At 45.9% G+C, this 20557-nt stretch overlaps 7 protein-coding genes across 7 annotated transcripts; 6 read left to right on the top strand and 1 right to left on the bottom strand.

Annotated features, from left to right (window-relative positions):
* Window positions 1-805: 805 nt before the first annotated feature.
* BDB00DRAFT_805187 (uncharacterized protein) lies at window positions 806-2368 on the bottom strand. The gene is made up of 2 exons (XM_053122171.1): window positions 1831-2368; window positions 806-1653 (listed from the first exon to the last, which is right to left on the bottom strand). Exons 1-2 carry the CDS (start codon window positions 2197-2199, stop codon window positions 994-996), a joined length of 1029 nt encoding a protein of 342 aa, XP_052983416.1. The 5' UTR covers window positions 2200-2368; the 3' UTR covers window positions 806-993.
* Window positions 2369-2471: 103 nt separating this feature from the next.
* BDB00DRAFT_17660 (uncharacterized protein) lies at window positions 2472-3688 on the top strand. Its single transcript, XM_053116343.1, has 5 exons — window positions 2472-2703; window positions 2827-2866; window positions 2974-3072; window positions 3223-3424; window positions 3556-3688. The coding sequence occupies exons 1-4, from the start codon at window positions 2550-2552 to the stop codon at window positions 3392-3394; spliced, it is 465 nt and encodes a 154-aa protein (XP_052983415.1). The 5' UTR covers window positions 2472-2549; the 3' UTR covers window positions 3395-3424; window positions 3556-3688.
* BDB00DRAFT_757071 (uncharacterized protein) lies at window positions 3549-4885 on the top strand (the record flags this gene model as incomplete). The annotated part of the gene is made up of 5 exons (XM_053118955.1): window positions 3549-3789; window positions 4168-4196; window positions 4235-4322; window positions 4489-4608; window positions 4785-4885. 5 exons carry the CDS (start codon window positions 3549-3551, stop codon window positions 4883-4885), a joined length of 579 nt encoding a protein of 192 aa, XP_052983414.1.
* Window positions 4617-5580, top strand: BDB00DRAFT_805165 (uncharacterized protein; the record flags this gene model as incomplete). Its single annotated transcript, XM_053122170.1, has 2 exons — window positions 4617-4881; window positions 4985-5580. A coding segment is annotated over exon 2 (245 nt), but the record flags the coding sequence as incomplete, so codon positions are not given.
* A 7828-nt stretch (window positions 5581-13408) lies between these two features.
* BDB00DRAFT_757072 (uncharacterized protein) lies at window positions 13409-16613 on the top strand (the record flags this gene model as incomplete). Its single annotated transcript, XM_053118956.1, has 7 exons — window positions 13409-13477; window positions 13508-14016; window positions 14068-14203; window positions 14351-14898; window positions 14977-15644; window positions 15712-16096; window positions 16313-16613. Coding segments are annotated over 7 exons (2616 nt in total), but the record flags the coding sequence as incomplete, so codon positions are not given.
* Window positions 16614-16701: 88 nt separating this feature from the next.
* Window positions 16702-17617, top strand: BDB00DRAFT_805150 (uncharacterized protein). The gene is made up of 3 exons (XM_053122169.1): window positions 16702-16747; window positions 16878-17055; window positions 17129-17617. Exons 2-3 carry the CDS (start codon window positions 16996-16998, stop codon window positions 17366-17368), a joined length of 300 nt encoding a protein of 99 aa, XP_052983411.1. The 5' UTR covers window positions 16702-16747; window positions 16878-16995; the 3' UTR covers window positions 17369-17617.
* Window positions 17618-19364: 1747 nt separating this feature from the next.
* On the top strand, window positions 19365-20302 carry BDB00DRAFT_756989 (O-methyltransferase; the record flags this gene model as incomplete). Its single annotated transcript, XM_053118951.1, has 4 exons — window positions 19365-19630; window positions 19744-19799; window positions 19875-19964; window positions 20073-20302. 4 exons carry the CDS (start codon window positions 19365-19367, stop codon window positions 20300-20302), a joined length of 642 nt encoding a protein of 213 aa, XP_052983410.1.
* Window positions 20303-20557: the final 255 nt, after the last annotated feature.

The following is a 20557-nucleotide window of genomic DNA, read 5'->3' as shown; positions in this document are numbered from 1 at the left end:
TCTCTTACAGTATAATGTAACACTCGCTTTTTGGCATCGTTCAATTCTCGAACATAATACTGCAAAATATATCTCGGCGGGGAGTTTTTTTGTTTGTTTGTTTTTTAAAAAAACATAGCTGCATGATCGCCATTGAAAGAAATCTAATTTCAGCCAACAATGTTGTATGCTGATCATTCTGTAGACAGATGATCGTTATTGACGTATCAGTATCTGCATTTGCACAGATCCAAACAAAGAAGCAAGGCATGTATCTAGTGGTAATTTGCTGTATTTTAGCAAAACAACATATAGCACTCTACTGCTTCTGTTATAATATACTTTTAGATGATAACTTTGTTCTCAGTTTTTTCTTTGATTATTGGTTGTCTCGCTGTTAAGAACGCTTTATTTATCAATGACTCATGCATTCTACAACAAAGAGCCAAATACGCCCCTTTTCCCCTCTATGATTTCGTTTTGTAGGGGGAGCAGATTTTAACCGAAGGGAGGGTGAGGAGGAGGTGGTGATGGGGATCAGGCAATCATCCAGAACATATACAGTATCAACGAAGCCCACACAGATAAAATCATTGACTTTCATTGATTTTTCTCCAGTAAAACAATAATAATTCTATGAATACGAGTACACAATTTCCATCTAATACTATACTTATCACTAAATTATGTGCTTACACTTCAAGGATCTAGTTTTAAATAGGTAGAACCTTCGTTAATGTTCTTTATTGTAAAGCCGTGTATGTCTGTGGTTGCTATATATATACATTCTTGAAACTAACGCAGATTGGGGACCCAATGCAAACGTGTGGTCGTTTCTCGTTCATAAACAGTATTAAAGTAGATAATAGTATTTGTAGTAGTAGTAGTAGTAGTAGTAGTAGTAGTAGTAATAGGTAAAAAAGAGCGAAACATTGATAAAAAACAGTATAAACCACTGGGAAACCTGCCCAGTTTTATATACGATGTATAAAAAAGTTAAGGAATTATTGTTATTTATGGGTATATAGGTATGGCGAATCGATGTTGTTGTTGTTGCTTCTGTTGATGATGATACGGCTCAGGAATACTGCCAGCCGATGTTAGATGTACATATCGTGCTGTAGTACTAGTAGGTGGATGGTGGTTACTGTGTCGTGCAGTAGTGTGAGTGCCGTTGTAATTGCGTCGCTTTAACGGGGTTAATACTGGTAGCGGCGGTTCGTCGCGCTTTCGCTTTTTGGTTGTCGTGGCAATCGCATTGTTTGTTGGTGTTGCGGTGCTACTGTACGGTAGTAGTGATGAGGACACCATTAGTTGCGGTTGACTTGCTTGATGGTAGTGTTGATAATCGAAGGATTTCCGTCGTCGTTCTTCGGGTAGTTCATCAATGAAGGGTCGGCCTTTGTTGTTGTTGTTGTTATTGGTGGGAGCGACCATTACAGGTTGCTTGTTTCGCATGAAGGAGGTGGTGATGTTGGCACGCAGGGGAAGAAGGTCGCTGCTGGCGTTGGTATTGTGGCAATAGTAGCAGGTGTGGATTTGGGATTGGCAATAATTGACCCATACGGAGAGTTGCTCCTTTGTCACATGTAGGCGGTAATGAATGGCGCTCATGAACTCGCCTTCCATGAGATTCAATTCGTTCAAGTTGATACCGGTCACATCTGCCCATGACTTGAGAGAAAAAGAAAATTGTTTTAGTAACCACTAATACTATTACTACTAGGCGTTATTAAGTATGCAACGACATCGTTGATCGATCGATTTCTTAATTGGTAGAAATGATTCATTCGCCAACAAGACAACAAAAAACCAGACCAAAGCAACCAACACCAGAGACTTTATTATTACCTTGGACTTGTAAGTGTAGTCTTCAAGATACTTGTTTGCCAACATTAATGCCGTTGTAAACGTGCGTACCTCAAATCCAGCCTGTGTGACCATGTCTGGGTACAGAACGTACAGTCGGTATATATACAAGAGTGCAATCAAGACACAGTTGGTGGAGGCCTCCATGACCTTGAGCACTTGGTTGACGAATCGCATGAACACAATGTGGCTTTCGTTCTGACGATTGCGGTTCCACAGTGAGGGCACAACTGTTGCCACTAGATCCGTAAGGTGGGTTGTTGGGTTGCAAGAAGCACGTAGGGCGGTGCTGGCGTCACTGCTTCTTGTTTTGCTGCTGTTGGCAATTACACTTGTTGCTGCCATGGCCATTGAGGTTTTACAAGAGGTGTGGAATAAGAAAGGAACGGAAAAGGGGAGGGTAGAAAGAAAGAAAGGACAAGGATGGATAATCTACCGGCTCTTTTTTTTCTTTTTAGTTTTATATTTCTCTTCTTGTGCAGACAACAATCATGCTGCACATTACGCGGAGTTCTCGCTCCTTCATCATCATCTTAACAGCAGCCCCCCCCACCCTTCCTTTTGGTGCTGCTGCTGCTGCTGCTCATTCAACGCATTTAATTCAGTTCCCCTCCCCGCCTCTCTTAGTGCTCCCGCCCCCCCCCCAAAACAAAAATTGGTCTTTCTCTCCCTCAACAAAGCGCAAAGTTTGACATTACATAATGATCTGGGAGGAGATTCCACAATTCAGCGATCAATTGGCCAGAAAGAGCATAGAGTGTTTCAAGAGATTGCCAAAATCGGGGAAACCAACGCGCCATGAGAATGAAAAGGCAGAATGGACCGTGTTAGCGTGTATACTTGAAGTTTATGCCAGCAAGTGTTAATTTCTTTTTTGTAACAAAACCCCACAGTGGCACACGTACATGAACACCCCTCTTCGCTTTCTCCCCCACACCCCAACAAAGAAGGCCTAATAACACATTTGATGGCTCTTAGGATCCGCAGAGGAGTATTCGATCCAGGTGGTTTCTTTGGGGTATGTAAGATAAGCAAGCAAGCAAGCAGAAAGATGAAACTCATGTGGATGTGTGATATCTCTAACCCCACCGAAAACAAAAAAAACACACACACACACGACAACAGGACGGGCTTAAAGTGTTTGCCATACAGCAAGCTTTGTAAACAAGGTCAAATGGTCCATGACAGCCACGCCGAGGTGATTGCAAAGAGAGGGTTTCAAAGGTTAATATCAGATACGACTCCCGTTTTGTTGTTGTTGTTTTTGTTACGCTTGGGAGGTTGGTCGTGTTCTAAACGATGTGTACACACGCGACACACGAGAATACACGATACGCATATGCTGCTGCACACTGAGCAACCAGCGCATTTTAGATACGTGCTGGACCAGATCATCCGTGTCGGAAGAACCAGCCAGGAACAGCAAGAGGAAGGGCCGTTTTGTGTGACGGATGCTGGGCGTGTCATCTTAAAGTCAGGTTACAGTTTCCATATGTATATTAGCCAGTCCCCATGTAAGTCGCTTTCCCTCCCTTGTTCTTTCTAGATTTCCATCATCTTGATATCGTACACACATGTAACTCATGTTGATACTCTTGCTTTGGACTCGGTCATTTTTGGGTGGGGGGGGGGGGTGTGCAACTCGATGGAAACATCTATTACTTGATGTATTGATAATAATAATAGGTGGCGATGCGTCCATGACAGGCATTGCTGAATCTCAAACAGCAGAGTCTTTGGCGGCATTCCAAGCTGGCACTAAACGGAAAGGTGCATTTGATATACCAGCTCTGACGAACAACATTTATGCAAACAAAAAGCGGAAAACCAATCAGTGGCCACGGGAACAACAAGCAGAAGAAGAAGAAGAAGAAGAAGAAGAAGCATTTCAAAGGGGTCGTTACGGGTTTGATGACCTGGGTATCTTGCGGACAAAACCAGGTATGGGCTGACTATATACATTGGATCGTGCCTTTTTCCTCCGAGCTCCTTTTATCAAACCTCCTTTCCCCTTTTACTTGTCTCCATACGATAGCTGCTACTCGCTCTATGGACAGATTAGATGATTGTACGTAAAAGAGCATTCACGGCTACTGATCAATCTGTCTCATTGCTTGCCACACCCCCTTATTTTTGTATATAGGACGTTTAGATTCTGAACCAACATTATGCATGTCATGCAGGTAAAAGACAGAGAGAGAGAGAGAGGAAACCAACAACAGCAACAACAACAACAACAACAACAACAACAAAGCAGCAGCAAAATGAAAGAAAGGATATCTGATAAATGATCAATGCATTGTAAAACGACGAAAACAGTGACAAGTTGGCTCGATGGAATGTCCTCGGTATACAATCTGCTATCTTATCTCAAATCCTCGAAAAGCCGGTCTACCTCGAATCCGTGGTGATTGGCGATCTGTTTGACCAAGTTTCGTTAGAACGTGCATTGTACGGAAGACTAGAAGAAATAGGTAATTGTTACATGGAGCAAGGGATAGAAATGGCGCTATATGTGTCTTTCTGTGTGTGTGTTTCTTGTTTAAAGGGATAATAATAGCGTATTTTATATTAGCAACAAAGAAGTTTATTATTAACCGTTGGTCTTATTCGTCTCGTCTCCTTTTCCAGAAAAAACAGCCACACTGCCTGCTCCGTACGGTCTTCATCGCCCTAAAATCGTTCACACATCCGAGCCATTTGAGTTTTCCAAACCCGTGGTGGAATCGAAAAATGCGACAGTCATACCTACTGGGACAGGTAAACTTTTGTTGTTGTTGTTGTTGTTGTTTCAGCCTGCCTTCCTCCCACCCCCCCAAATAACAACATGACCTTCTTTGACTCCCCATACACTCTTCGTTATGATTACTTGCTTCCACGCCACAATCCCGATCCATGGCTCCCCCATTAAGCTTGCAAATGTTGTTATCGTGTAGCCATCTTGTGGATAGCCGGATTTTCCAAGTCAGAGGTCCTTGTGTATGGCAGGAAACAAGGCGCACCGAAAGGGAAACCTACCACTGCAAAAACCAGGTAACACCAGATTCGGCTTGATCTATCGCTTGCGAGCGACAAAGAGAAACACGCCGCCCCAATGATCAGTCTCTAAACAACGATACTCCATAAATACATATAGATCGTCTATCTGCAAATTGGTTTTGTTTCAAAAGTTTCTGGAATGCAAGGACACACTAAGACCAAGGTGCGCTACTCTGCTAGATGCTACATACTCTTGATTCACGCTTATTCACTCATGTCAGTGGGGTGCGGGCTGGTAATAGACTTAGCACGGATGCCGATAAAGAGGAACTAGATGAAACAACGACATACAATGCATGGAAGCAGCGTGCAGTCGACTATCAAGCAGCCAAAACGTGTTTGCTGGATCAATGTTTCTCGCAATGGGTGCAAACTCCAAAGGAATTTGAAGCGTTCACTGCCACTGCTGATAACGATGGATGTAGATGATTGTTGCATTTATAATAAAAAGCGCACTTAAAAGAAGGAGTGATACGCCCTATTCTCGTGGGCCGTGTATATTAAAGAACAAAGTAAGTGGCATCATTGACAGATTCGTATATGGATTAACACGTACTGCTTAGCTAGTAGCTGATAATGGACACCTATCATCACTTACGGTATCAAAAGGGCTTAAAGGAGAGTGTGTGCGTGTGTTGATGTCAGTCCATCTCCATGGTTACACGGGAAATCTGACATGAAACACCTTTCGCGACTGTTGCATGTTCATGGCTCTTCCCGATTCCCTTCAAAAAGTGCCTGGGGTCACTCCTGATGGTGACTCCAACCAACCCAAGGAAAATCCACCAACACATCCAAAACGAACGTATGCTCAAGCAGTTACCCAAAAACGTCCGGAAATCAGTCGAGGTCGTCTGATAACCCAGCTTAACGAATACGTCCCTGAAGATGTAAAAATGACACTTGGCAGCATGGCAGCCGACGGTCAACCAATCGCATCCCATTTACTTCGTCGAGGAACGGAAGAATACAGTGTTTTCTTTGATATGTCGACACGCTCAGTCAAAGAGGACGCGTTTTTCCGAGCAGCTCGAGAAACGTTTGAAAACTGGGATGAGGCCATAGGTCTCATCCACCATCGCGAAAAGAAACAAGTCCTGTATGAGATGACTTTTGCAGACGAAGACATCTGCAACCTGGCACTGGAAAAGGGCGTTACCGTCGGTGATGTTCACTTCCCGGCTGTAAGATCGCTCCCTCCGGAACACGATCTCACCAAAGTACAACTCGAAAAACTGCCTACAGGCGTCAAAATGTATGAGCTGGAGGTCTTGTTGCGACAAACACTTACCCAATTCGGACACGTGTTGCAACTTGGATTATACCGCTCTGTAGAGGGTGGTTGGTTCCAGGGTAAAGGATACGCAGTGCTCATGAAATCTAAGAACACCACCCCAGAGTCGTACAAGCCCCTCACCCACAAGGTCGAATTCGGTCTCGTGCAAGGCCGAGAACGGTCTTTTTACGCTACTTGGCAATCCATGGGTGATTACTGCCGATACTGTCACTCCCAAGACCACACTCTGAAACAATGTCCAAGCCGCGTTCAACCAGAATGCTTCAACTGTGGAATGATCGGTCACTATGCGAGAGAATGCGATCATCCCCACAACGCACTCCCGCGCAAACAACCAAAGACGACGACTGGTTCAGCATCGCCAATAAAGTCGACGACAACCAGCAAAGGTCCAAAGAAGACCAAAACCCAACAATCGCATCCACCAGCTCAACATTTAAGTGATACACAATCTGATCATCGCTCTCATAATGTTCACTCGAAGTCAGCTTTGGACAAAACGACGATTACCATTCCAAACCCGAATTGTGAACAAGAGCGTGAAAACCAGGCTCAGCTACACTCGAAGGTCAACGAGGCCACACCAAAGCAACAACCCAAAGGGAACTCAAAACGTCGAAGTTCCCAGCCTAAACATGTACCCATGGTCACCGAAGAACCGCTCAGCGACAACACGGATACCTCAGACGAAGAATTCACACCCCCAACAGACGATGAATCATCATCTCAATCATCCTCCGATGAAACTGATAAGGATGAAACAGAAGACATGATACTCTGCTCGGACGAAGTGGATGCATTGACCCAGGATGCTACCCAACCGCTTCCGTCGGCAGCAGGAGATTCGGATTCCGCCTTCACACTTGAAGAGCACCGGAACACGCCGCCTATCAGCACACCATCGGGTGCCTCGGCCTCGAAGCACAATCCCCAGCAGCAGCAAAGTGAAGACTCAAGCGACGACAACAAATTCGACGCCACTGAGTCAACGTCCCCCGACAGCGGTCCACAGCACGCCAACGACTTGATCACCGGTCACTCGTCCGCGGAGACTATGGCCTCTGATTAGATCAACCCCTCCCTTTTATTTTTAAAAAAAAAAAAAAAAAGGAAAGCAAAGAAGTTCAGAAACAGAGAAAACACAAAAACAAACCAAAAAAAAAAAAAACAAAAACAAAAAAATGACACTCACTATTGGTTCGTTAAACGTTCGACATCTTGTCAAACATGACCCACACAACCCCAACAAAACAAAACACTTCATCCGTCATCTACGCCGCCAAGCCCTGCACCTGCTGGCACTTCAAGATACGGGCACTCATAACGATGAACACAACAAAACTTTACAACAACGGTTCTGTGCTCGCGACAGTTCATGGAGTAAACACTGTGCCATTATCAACTTTTCTCCCCTTGTCAACATCCAACATGTCTTTGCGTCGCAAAGCGGCCGGATATTGTTGGTGACGGTTACACACATCAATAATGAATTTCCACCGTTCAACATTATCAATTTTTACGCGCCTGCCGCCTACAGGGATCGGAAAGACTTTTATAGTCTCGAACTCCTTCCAATCCTGCAACAGCAAAATATGATTCCGCATGGTGATAGGTTGTTTATCCTTGGAGATTTCAACTATTCATATGCGCAGCGCGACTCATCATTCATGAAAGCAGCACCAAAAGAGTGGTGCGCACACTTGAATGAAAACTTTGTCAACCTGATGCTGCCGTCGGACGGATCCAATAACCTCACGACGACATTCTACAACGGACGAGGCACATCGTCAATTGATTATATATTTGCGTCATCATCACTCTCCCTGCTGTGTTCGGCACCCGATGTCCGCCATGTGAATAGCAACTGGACGGACCATGCATTGATAGTGACCAGCATGCGGGCCAGTAATATCCGGCAGGGCCAAGACATATGGAGAGCCAACCCACTTATTGTCAACTCGGTACAGTTTAAAGAAAAACTGAATTCAGCACTCTCATCGGCACATATAAGAATTGCCAACATAGCCTCGCCACAAGAGGCCTGGGATGAAGTCAAAAAGATTGCGAAAGAGGAATGCCGTCAATATGGACGTTATCTAGCCAAGAAAAAAGACCATCGCGAAAAACACCTACTTCGTCAACGTAATAAGATGATGCGCCATTTCAAGACAACAGGAAGTCGACCTCAGCGCCTTGTTGATATTACCGCCGAGCTCAACAAGATTCAAGAAGATCACGCTAGAATTTTAGCTATCAAAGCTAATGTCCGCTGGAGAGAGCGTAGCGAAATATCGGCCGGCTATCTAAAACGCACAGCACAACAACGAATGGCACAAAGGAACATCCTCCAGCTAGAACATCCAGTAACAGGCATCGTAGACTCTTCGATTGATCATATGCATCAAGCAGTCTGTTCATTTTATTCACAATTATACTCACCGGAACCGACTGATGCAGCAGCAATATCAGACCTGTTGGACCATTTACCGCCATCATGCGTGCTCTCACAAGACTCTTGCGACATCTTAACAGAAGACATGACTCTCGACGAGTTACTTGACGCAACCAAACGTGCACCGAAAGGAAGCAGTCCGGGACTAGACGGCCTGCCCTATAACATGTTGTCTACCATTTTCAAACACCCGTTATATGGCAGAATGGCTGTTGATATTTACAATTCAGCTTTACATCAGGCACTATTTCCAGCATCATGGTCAGACACATGTATTTGTCTCATTCCGAAGAACGGGGAGCTCTCCCAACTACGAAACTGGCGTCCAATTGCATTGATCAACACGGACTCTAAAATATTTACCCGTATCATGAACTCACGAATAGTCCGTGTTAGTAATGCATTAATTAACAAGTATCAGACGGGTTTCGTGCACGGACGCTACATCGCAGACAATGGGCTTGCTGTACGACTTGCTATGGACCATGCCGCCAGCGTAAATGCCGATGACGTCGGTTTATCTTTGGATATGGAAAAAGCGTACGACCGCGTTCATCCAGAATATCTCGAATGTTGTCTTAGCAAATGGGGATTCCCAGCAAAGATCATCTCTTCTATCAAGACTCTTTTCTTCGGCAGCAATCTACGAATCAACATTAACGGGTCCTTGTCTCCAGCATTTAAACAACAACGTGGCGTTCGACAAGGAGACCCTCTCTCGCCTATTTTGTTCAATCTGGCCTTAGAGCCTTTCTTGGTCCGCATCCTCAACGATGAACAATTACACGGATATGATATATCGATGGCAGCAAGTAAAGCTCTTACCCCAGTCACACCGTCTCCAACTAAACTAAAGGTTCTAGCCTACGCCGATGACTGCTTTGTTTTCATTCATAATGAATCAGATTTGCAACAAGTCCGCCACCACTTAGACACCTACTCCAGAGCATCAAACGCCAAGGTCAATATGGACAAAACGCACGCCATATCGCTATCTGGCAAGTCGTCATCCACTTTGCGCTCGTGTTTGGAGGGAATGGGCATTAGATCATGGTTCGATCGACGAGCCCATCAAGCCTTGGTATATCTCGGATATCCTTTGTATCAATCGCCGCAGCAACGGGATGGCTTCCTGGACAAACTTCTAGGCAAGATCAAATCAGCCTGCAACATCCATGCGCATCGGTCACTCTCGATTCGCGGTCGAGCGACAATTCTGAATGTGCTGATTTTATCATCACTTTGGCACGTCTTACGAGTTTGCGCGGTCCCTCAAGCGTTCCAGAAGAAAGTTCGCAGCATTTGCCATGACTTCTTGACTAAAAAGATGTTTCCCAAGATTGCATTTCACCGACTGGCACCACCTCGCAAACAAGGGGGCCTTGCAATATTAGTCCCGGAAGCACAACAATCAGCACTCCAGCTCAGATGGATCCAACCTATGTTTAGTAATGACACCAAGCAGCGATCGTTCATACATTCGTGGATAATTAATACTCAGGCAACATGGACTCCAAACCAGGACCCACATATGTGTCTCCTATTTCCCCGACTTCGGACCGCTTCAATGAGTAAACCCGTCAGCTTCTCAAATCAGCTATGCAAGGCCTTAGACAATTTTACGGTTGACTATCAATCCCAACTCATACCGACCGCTACAGTTCTACAACTGCACGTCCTAGATGCCATGACGCCGACACAGCGCCCGCTCACCAAAACCTTAGACGTATGCTTACGACGCATAGCCAAACACAGGCTCCTAATGGATGATTTGTTCATCTTTGATTTAGCGAAGGGCTGTTTACGGAGACGGCTCGCCACGGAATTCTTGATTTACCCGCGCCTTTTGGGTCTACTGGTTCGCTTCTTGGACTTGGGTGAGTTGGGATTCCATCCAGCGGTGTTTCAGACTTTGATCCCGAGGCATCTTCTTCACAACTCTATTGATCCCGCTATCCGTGAACATAAGGCGGTCGATCTGGGAGCATGGTGCAAGGTCCAAGATAAACAATTGACCACGATCACAGCAAAAGAACTCAGACAAGCAATCATCGACAAGTCTATACACGTCGAAGCCCGGGAAAACACGATCTTAACACCTAGCCAATGGGATACCTTCTGGCGATTGAAGATATCGCCAACGGCAAGAAATGTTTGGTACCGAGCGCTTCACAATAAGATTTCATGCCGTAAAACTCTACATTCAATTATGCCCTCCGAATTCACATCCGCTGTATGCCCAATTTGTAACCAAGATGAAGATGATTTGTCTCATTTCCTGTACCAATGCCCTCGCAAATGGTCGATCTGGTGCTCCGTATGGCCCGACCTACTATTACAATCTGTTACAGAATCTGCTGTACACAATGCCATCTTTCACCTGTATTTTCCCCAAAATGCTCCCCGTCTCCCTTCAGATATAATTATCAGCTGTATATTAGAATGTCTTTGGAACGCCCACTGGCGCTTTGTTTTAAACAACTCTCCCTTCGTTCCCGATAACATTATAACGCAAATCCATTCCCTTTTGTTAACCCGCACTCAAGAAAATCTTCCTTCTATCGCCAACTAGTCAAACGCTCCTTAGCTTCTTCTCCTCACCTCTCATATTTAATATGCACGTGACTTGAAATAAAAACCGACGCAATAATTTGTTGCGCGCCTAAAAAAAAAAAAAAACTGTTGCATGTTCGAGTGGCATGTTCGAACGGCAGCAAAGGAACAAGCGAGAGAGAGACACACACACACTGAGCAGGCATTGAAAATAACATTCAAGGCAGGTTTATTACGGAACAACCAGAAGGAAATAAAGGAGAAAGGAGGCGTCGAGTCCTCCCTCATGGGTTGACCCTCTGCTTGTCCTGGGCTCAATACTTACTACTCCACTTCACTCAACCCACTGATACATCAGCATCATCACCCCCTGAAAGCACCCATCATCGTCCGTCGTTCGCTACGTATCGCAACCCAGTCACCTTGCCTCTACTTTTGCTTGCTTCGTCGCCCTCTCTTTCTCTCTCTCTCTCTCTCTCTCTCTTTCTCTCTTTCTCTTTCTCTTTCTCTCTTTTCTTCTTTTCTTCCCTCCCCTCTTGCGTTTACCACGTTTTTCCTTTTGCGATAACTGCCTCCCTTTCCGTTCGTTCGTGGTTCAGCACTCTTACCTTCTTTACTTTCTGTCTCTCTCTCATACACTCTCTTTTTTCTCAACACATCCCTCTGGATGATGGAAATATTCGACTTGGATGGTCAAACAGCGCCCGAATCCACCCGTGGCCTCTTTGACCCTCCGGAAGCCAAGGTAATATTAATAGTAGTAATGTCCAGAAGACGCGCGCCCTCCTCTCTTCTCCTCTCCCCTTCTTTTTTTTTGGTGTGCTGTGATCCCTCCAGCCCCCCACCCCCACTCCCACTCCCGGCGGGTCCTCCTCTTTTTCTATCAAACGATGACTCCTTTTATGATTAAAGCGCCAAAAAAAAACCTTTTGCTGTTTTAAAAGAACTGGTCTGCCGAGAAACGGCACTCTTCGACACTCGAGCTATCTGCAGCACTTTGTGGTGGTGGTGGCGCCAACGATGGCTCCATGACGGATGAAGACGCTATCCATCCTCGAAGCAAATCCGCCAGTTTCACCAGCAGCAAGCTCCATCAGCATCGAAGTGCTTTGCATACGGTCAATGAAGAATCTGACGTTGGCAGCAACAACCACAACAGCAATTCCTTGTCGTATTCCTCAAACAATAACAGCAAACAGCGGCTGACGGACTCTTCCTCGTTGCAGCGTAAGCATCGTTCATCTGCCATATTCAACAACTTTCCCATGGGCAATGTGCCCTCGTCACGGCATCAGTCAGTGCTAGCAGACGACGACGATGACGATGACGAAAGTGGATACGGATTGTCAAGAGCGGATGCTTTGGCTGAAGCAGAAGCTAAATTAATAGGTGCTTATGGCAATAATGCTTCTGTTGCTGCACATCATCACCATCATCAACAACAACATCATCATCATGCTGTAACGGCACATCCCCACCGACTTTCTCAGCAATCCCGACGCCATTCGTCGCAACAACCCCTTGGGTTGGGAGCAGCAGCATCCGATGGCTACGGTAATAATGCCGACCATCGCAGATCTTCACGCACAGGAGGCTACAGTAGTGAAGAGCTGTATGGCTTGCGTCAGCAGCAGCCAGATCAGTTTTTGCAACGGCAAAAAAACTTGCCGCCTGTCAACAAGTTTGACCCACAACAGCAACAGCAGCAGCAACAGCAGCAGCAGCAGCAGCAGCAGCAGGAAAAGCATAACCGCCGACTGTCAGAACCCAACGCACGCGGCTACTATCGTGATCCTGACCAATACGATTTCCAGCAACGGCGATCATTGAACAATTACAACAAACGCACATCGCTGCAATGGCCACCTCCACGTTATGATGATGCCACCTCTGCTGCAGCTTATGTTGCTGGCGGCGGCCCTTCCGGTGCCAACTATGACGTGGACTATAGGAGACAGAGTGGCACGGCTACAGGCAGTGGTGGTGGTGGTGGTAATAAGCCTGCAGGCTTGACACTTGATACATCAAGAAGCAACAGACGGTCCTCGCGCAACTATGGGGCCGACTGGAGAGCATGTGAGTCGATTGTTTTTGTTTGTATTTGTGTTGAATACATTCTGAAGAGGGGGGGGACAACACATCACTAACCTGCATTGCTCTCACTGTAAAAAGCCACTTCGTCGCTCCTCTCAAGCTCGGCTCGCAGTCCCACAGCACCATCGAACCGCTCATCCTACAACTGGGTCCCCTTCACACCGACCCGCTTTAGCTTTCCTCGCGAAGACACTGTGAGCACCAGCACATCTGCGCAGCAGCAGAACCAGCAACAACGTCGCCCACTGTTTGTCGCCCATTTACCCTTTTCGGCACTCGTGCCACTGCTGAAAGAACACCAACTCGTGAGCGGCATCCTGCGTGTCAACAAACGCAACCGATCCGACGCTTATGTGTTCTGCGAAGAGTTCAACGCCGACATTTACATTTGCGGCTCCCGAGACCGCAACAGGGCCCTGGAGGGCGACGTCGTGGCGGTGAAGCTCGTGGATGTGGACAAGGTCATCCGCGAGAAGCAGGAGAAAGAGCAAGCCAAGGTCATCCGCAACAACGGCCAACCCATCGTTCGCAAGCCGGACGAGGAAGACGAAAAGGAGATCATGTTTGGTGGCGAAGAGGATGTTGACAAGGTCAAGCCAAAGTATTGTGGCGTCGTGGTGGCCATCCTGGAGCGTGCACAGAACCAAGCGTTTTCTGGTACGCTGGGCTTGACCCGTCCAAGCAATCGTCGTGCAAGCACAATCATCACAATGAGAAAGGACGGCACGCCCATGTCCCAGCATGATGACGACGACGATGTTCCTACTTCGACGGCCACGGTCAGCACTTGTTCCGGTACGCCCAGAATCGTGTGGTTCAAGCCGACCGACAAACGCGTTCCGTTGATTGCAATCCCTGTGGAGCAAGCGCCTCCAGGCTTCATTGAGTCCAGTCAGCAGTTTGAAAATAGGCTATTTTTGGTAAAGTTTGGGTTTTTCTTTCTCCTTCTTCTCCTTCCCGTTACTCCTTTTGGCTCACTCTACTGGGCTTGTTGATGAGCCCCTGAAAACTCTTATAAACAACAACAACAAAGCTAACTTAAGAATACAACGGCATGCCTACAACAGGGATCAATCAAACGCTGGCCCATCACGTCGCTGCATCCATTCGGTGTCTTGGAAAATGAGCTCGGCCATGTGGATGATTTGTCCATCCAGTTCCGTGCCATCTTGGCCGACAACAATTTTGCCATTGATCCGTTCTCCGACACTATCATGCGCACCTTGCCACCTATCCCATGGATGGTTCCTGAAGAAGCACGCAGCTCGCGCTTGGACTGGAGCACCATCCGAAGCTTTACCATCGACACATCGGGCGATGGCGTTCTAGACAGTGCGCTCTCGATCCAGCGCAAATCCGACGGCGTGTTTGAGGTTGGGTTTCATGTTGCTGACGTGTCAGCCTTTGTCAAGCCACATTCGCCGTTGGACAAGGAGGCCAAAGCGCGTGCCACAAGCGTCTATTTGTACGAGTCGGCTCCACTATGGCCTGAGCAACTGTTGCAAGAGTGCACCAACTTGGTGCCCGGCCAAGACCGTTTGGCTTTCTCGGTCGTGGGCAAGGTAGATCAGACTGGCAAAGTTCACGACATTTGGTATGGCAGGACTATCATCAGGTAAGCGCCCACTCAACTCTGAGCAATCCCTTTCTATCCCAACGATGTGTTGATGCTTACTCTCTTGACGATCTTTAGATCTCACGGCACCTTGACAGTCAATCAGCTGCAAGATATTCTGGACGGTGTCGGCGTTCCTGAACATATCACAATCGAGGACCATGAAAAGCCCGAATGGGAAGACGACGTCAACAACCTCTACTCGCTGGCACAAAACATGAAGCAGGCCCGCCGTCGCAGCGGCGCATTGTTCTTGAGCGAGTCTGCACTCGATGTCAGCATTGACGGGCAAGGCAATCCTACGGGAATCTCACTCAAGCAGCGCCTGCCAGCGGATGACATTATGGATGAGCTCAAGATCCTCGTCAACACCAGCGTCGCACAAAAGATATCGAGCCACTTTCCCGACCACGCTCTGCTGCAGTGTCAGTCGATGCCCAATGACCGCAAGCTGCGTGAACTGGCTGGCTATCTGCGCGGTCTAGGCTATTCGATCGATCCATCTACGGCCAGCTCCTTGCAGCAGACAGTGGATGCCATTGAAAACGAAGCGGCCAAGACCGTCATCACGACACTGGCGCTCAAGACCATGCATTCATCCAAGTTCTTCTGTACCGGCAAATTCGATATCAATCGGTACCATCACTATGCCTTGAACACGCCCTTGTACACCCAATTCACATCGCCGTCGCGCCGCTATGCCGACTTGATTGTCCATCGTCAACTCGACGCTGCACTTGCAGGAGGTAAGTTGGGTGTCTGTTCAATACTATAAAAAAAGACAGTCTACTAACTTGATAAACAAACAAATAGAAAAACGATTCTACTTGGAATGTGAGGTGATCCAGAAGATTGCTCGTCACTGCAATGTCAAGGGCCAAGCGGGTGAGTACGCATGCGAACAATCGCAACACTTGTTCATGTCGCGCTACCTGTCCATGTCGCGCCAAACTGCCACAACCCATGAAGCGATCGTTGTCGGTGTGCAAGAACAAGCGTTCGATGTGATCGTGCCGGGCTTGATCCTGGAACGTCGTATCCATGTCATCAACTTGCCTTTGGAAACGTTTCAATACAGCCCTGCGGATGGTGTGTTGCATCTGTTCTGGCGTCGCGGCGTGCCCACAGCTGATGCTATTGTTGAGCATGCGGATGCTGAAGAGGATGACGATGATATTACCACGACCAGTCACGGAGAGTCAACGGCTGTTGCTACTACTACTACTACTACTACTACTACAATTACCACTGCTCATGCTAATGCTGGATCCGGTGAAAATGGTACACCCTCATCGCCTACAGCCACCACCTCTGCACCGCCTTCCACAGTCGACAACGCCATGTCAGAAGCTGTGCATCAACTTTCTATCAAGTCAGCCCCTCCCTCGGCAACTGAGCATAATGGGAGCAACAGTGGTGGTAGTGGCAGTCAACAACAACAACAACAACAGCAGCAGCAGCAGCAGCAGGAGGAGAAGGAGAAGGAGCATGATAGTAACCCCAGCAGCAACAACAGCACCAAGAAACGACCCCGGTCAATGTCGCTGCGTGTCGTCCAAGGCGAAAACCCATGGACAAGTCAGCAGGAATGCACCATTCCTAATGAGTCACGGCAGGTTATCCGGCCCTTCGACTACATCCGCGTCGTTATCACCAGCGACCCTGACAGAAGTCCGCCGTTGATACGCGTCTTGGCCGCGAATCCTTTTGTATAAACGCAACAAAAACAAGCTTGCAGCAGAATTCTCCACAAAAAAAAAGCTTCCTTATCTATTCCATTATCCCTTTTCTTTCTCTTTTTCTCTTCTCTTTCAGCTCTTATAAATACGTTACCTCTTCCTTCTTTTTGGTTTGTGCTCTCTTTTATAAATAAAAAATGAAAAAGGGATCCAGGATCGGTTCGGTACAAATTTTCACCGGTCTGTGTCTGTCCCACCCATCTTTTTTTTTCCTGTAATCTGATAATATTTCGACAAAAGGCAAATTATTTTTCTTTGTGTAACTTGTGTTTTGGTATAAATATTCCCGGCTACAGCCGTCAACAGCCTCAAGCGCATAACACACACACACACATTCAATTGACATACATCCACTATCATGATGCGCCGCTACAACACCCACATCACCTATGTTGTGTTCTTTTTGATGACATTGGCAGTAAGTAATCCCATCCCGTCTCAGGAATCAGTTCGCTTTCATCTTCTCACTATCTGCTGCTTGTGTTGCATAGGTGAATATGGCTGAAGCACAACATGGCGGAAACAGTGAAACTACCAGCTCAAAGCATCATCATGGCCACACTCCAACGTTCTCGGAAAATACCATCCTTACGAGCGGCACCTTGTTCTACATTGCCATTTCGATCTCGTTTGGTCTGTGGTGCACCGGGTTTGGCCTTGAATTTGCAATGGATCGTCACGAAAAACAAGCAAATGCCCGTGCATTCCAAAAGTATACTCAATCCTACTAAGCGCATCATCGCGGTCTCGCCACCGTGATGATGATTGCCAGCAACCATAGCACTCTTACTCTCCCAAATATTTTATCCTTTTGCTACTACTATGATACTACTATCCTACTGCTGTATTTAACCATACCACACCACCTGCTACTTGTATATTCCTCTTTAAAGAAAGCCACTATCTCTTATGTACTATAATACAAACAAAGTTGTTCCTATGATAGCAGTATTGTCGTTTACCGACAACTGCGCTCACAATATCTCGCTATGCCAGAATATAGATTATGTAGTTCAACTGTGATACGGATATATGTAGATGGTGTTTTCTCTTCAAGAATAGTTAGTTATAGAGGTCCAAAATATGACTACATACTTGTGTTAACGATCGCTTGTGTTTGGTATCACAATGTTCATTTTAAGCAAGTAGTGAGCGAGGAAAAAAATTTTACTCCATCGTTATCAGATCGACGGAAACAAGGAAACACAAAAAAGTGGTGTGACACAGAGCTCATCTTACGGATCAAACTGCACGGATCTCGGAATCAAATCATCTCTGTTGCACCACTTTGTATGACGCCGAGAGCGCTGATCTGTCTTCGTCGCAGCGTATTATTTTAACCGCCGTAGTACATACATCAAGACTGTCATCGTTCATTCACTATCGCGGTATTAAGAAGTGCGGTGTGTCAACAATGTACGGATAGACTGTGTGTTGCCTAATATATATAAGCATACTTTCGCTTGACTACTTCCATGTGCTTCTTTGGGAACTGATTACCGGCAAGGTAATTCTGATATGTACTGAACAAGTGCGTTTGTTATAGCTCTAAATCTGTCCATCACTTACGACTGGAAGTTGCGTTTAAGGCTGGCTAATGCACACAACCCTGTGGTGTTCATCTGCTTGTAGAAGTTGAGATAAAAAAGGATATCGCTAGTATGTCGTATTGCGGTTAGTGCCAATAGAGTTTGACAAAAAAGAATAAGCACTAGTGGCGCGAATATATTGCCGGTCGGAAAGTACGTGAACAAAAAAAGCTAAAGTCGGTGGCACAACAAGAATATAACCTATTTTGGTAAAGGAAGAGCAGTATGCAGCTCCTGTGTTGTCTGTTTATAACATCGTGGGTGTCTCCAGTGATGCGTCGTCATTACGTGATTGTTTTGTTGGCTATACTGGGAATTCAAAAGGACGGCTTAGATTTCTTGGCTCTGTCTTGTAAGAATACTGTATCAGTAGGAAGGGGTGATAAAAGAAGACTTGATTGTTCTTGGCACGGACATACCATCAAGTCATTTGTCATGAAAGCCTACAAACAGGGAGAGGGATTTTATAGTTTGTGTTTTTATGTTTACTCTCGTACGTGTGCGTGACGTTTTTCAGGATATTAATCATCAGACATGATATAAAAATAGCGGGTATATAGCAAGAAAGCAACAGAATTTGGTCACGAGCCTGGTTTCGACAAGTGCTGAAAGGATTATTTGCCCGCCATGATAAAGCAAAACGCATATCATACGATGAGAACTTCAGGTACAAGCAAAAGACCAGCTGGAGCTTTCTTATGGGATCTCTACCTTAGGGCTTATCAACTCTGCGACGTGTGGTGTATGCGTAGTCTAAGGTGATAAAATGTAAACAAGGCAAAGGGGGTATGAGAGAGGCATCCGACGACATATGCACTGCAGCTATCTACACTATGCAACTGTGGGCGAATAGAACGCTACTGCTAATGTTGCAGCTTGTATGCATAAAAACATGTAACTTTTTGCATGTTTCCTTTTCTCTTTTGCTTTTTATTTTCCTGTCAAGCGCACAAAAAAAAGAATGCCATTTTACTCATCTACTTTACCTGAAAATTGGGAATGCAACATCGACAACCGTTTGCGTTCCAAGGAAGAAAAATACGCAAATGACCAAAGCACCCCGTTCCCGCCCCATGTGGAAGCCGTCTTGAGCGAGTTGATCGAGGAGACCGTCAAGGATTTTGTAAAGCCCCACTTCATGGTCGTTGAAACACAGCGCAAGTTACTCTACCAACTAGTCAAGCTTTTTAGTGCAAAAGATGTGCTTGAAATTGGTACCTTTACTGGTACTTCTGCTATCGCCATGGCGTTGGCTCTTTCCGAGGAAAAGCAAAGAAATGGATGTGGGGGCCAAATCGTCTCGCTTGAAATCGATCCAAAAGCACAAGCAGTGGCACGAAAGTATATTGAAAAGCTCGGGCTTGATGATTGTGTGGACCTTCGATTAGGTCCAGGATTAGAAAGGTATTGTATTACAGTATAATGTGGTGTCGTTTGACTCCTTGGTAGTCGAGAAACAGTGATACTGTAGTGGTGATACAACAATGAGCTCCTAATGATTTAGAAATTACGTATAGTCTTGCAGCCTTCGCAAAAGAGCAACCAGAACGGCAGTTCGACTTTGTCTTTATCGGTACGTGTTGCTTAATGCTATACAAAACATTGTAAGCTAATTACGCTAACTTGCACCCTCCTTTTATTTTCACAGATGCTGACAAACCAGGATACGTTGGATACTATGATTTTATCATGGATAATAACCTTTTGTCTGATCGAGGAGTTATCATTGCTGATAATGGTAAGCGTGTATATATGTAAAACTCATGTCATATACATCTACTACGGCTCAACGGCTAGCAGACCGACCTGTTTTACTTATTTCCCTCAATTATCATGTGTATGATAGTCCTGTTCTTTGGACAAGTCCATCGACATGCCGGCTACGATACTAGCGACAGTAACACGATCCAAGCCTCAGATTACATCAAGGGTGTGGCTAAACAAATGGAAAAGTTCAATCAACATGTGTCGCAGGATCCCCGAACCCGGGTAGTTATGCTACCATTGTTTGATGGCATGTCTATCATTACCAAGAACAACAGTCAAGGATCCCATCCCAACAACAACAAATTGTGAGAAGAACAGGAAAGCAAGCACATATTGATTAGCGAATAGCATGGATTTTCCCCTTTTCTTTCCATAAGCTCACAGTATCAGTTTTATCCGAGTAGTAGCAAACATGTGAATAAATACCCTTTCCTACCTAAACCTTTGCGTCGACGGTGTATTCTACTTCACTGCTGTTGTCCGTATGCGTTTTTCATGTATAGCAAGGGTATTTGGTTAATTCAAATCTAGAGTTTATCACTCTTACACACGCTGCAGGAAGTA

This window comes from Zychaea mexicana, assembly GCF_025766255.1.
Source record: "Zychaea mexicana strain RSA 1403 chromosome Unknown BDB00scaffold_10, whole genome shotgun sequence".
In the NCBI taxonomy this organism is placed as follows: domain Eukaryota; kingdom Fungi; phylum Mucoromycota; class Mucoromycetes; order Mucorales; family Lichtheimiaceae; genus Zychaea; species Zychaea mexicana.
This window is presented reverse-complemented; position numbering and strand designations above follow the sequence as displayed.

Bases quoted from the DNA above. Each gene is read 5' to 3' on its own strand.
- BDB00DRAFT_805187 (XM_053122171.1), bottom strand. From the start codon at position 2,199: ATGGCCATGGCAGCAACAAGTGTAATTGCCAACAGCAGCAAAACAAGA. The intron at 1,654-1,830 runs GTAATAATAAAG...TTTTCTCTCAAG, and splicing joins ACTACACTTACAAGTCCAAG to TCATGGGCAGATGTGACCGG.
- BDB00DRAFT_17660 (XM_053116343.1), top strand. From the start codon at position 2,550: ATGATCTGGGAGGAGATTCCACAATTCAGCGATCAATTGGCCAGAAAG. The intron at 2,704-2,826 runs GCAAGTGTTAAT...GATGGCTCTTAG, and splicing joins TATACTTGAAGTTTATGCCA to GATCCGCAGAGGAGTATTCG. The intron at 2,867-2,973 runs GTATGTAAGATA...ACACGACAACAG, and splicing joins ATCCAGGTGGTTTCTTTGGG to GACGGGCTTAAAGTGTTTGC.
- BDB00DRAFT_805150 (XM_053122169.1), top strand. From the start codon at position 16,996: ATGATGCGCCGCTACAACACCCACATCACCTATGTTGTGTTCTTTTTG. The intron at 17,056-17,128 runs GTAAGTAATCCC...TGTGTTGCATAG, and splicing joins TCTTTTTGATGACATTGGCA to GTGAATATGGCTGAAGCACA.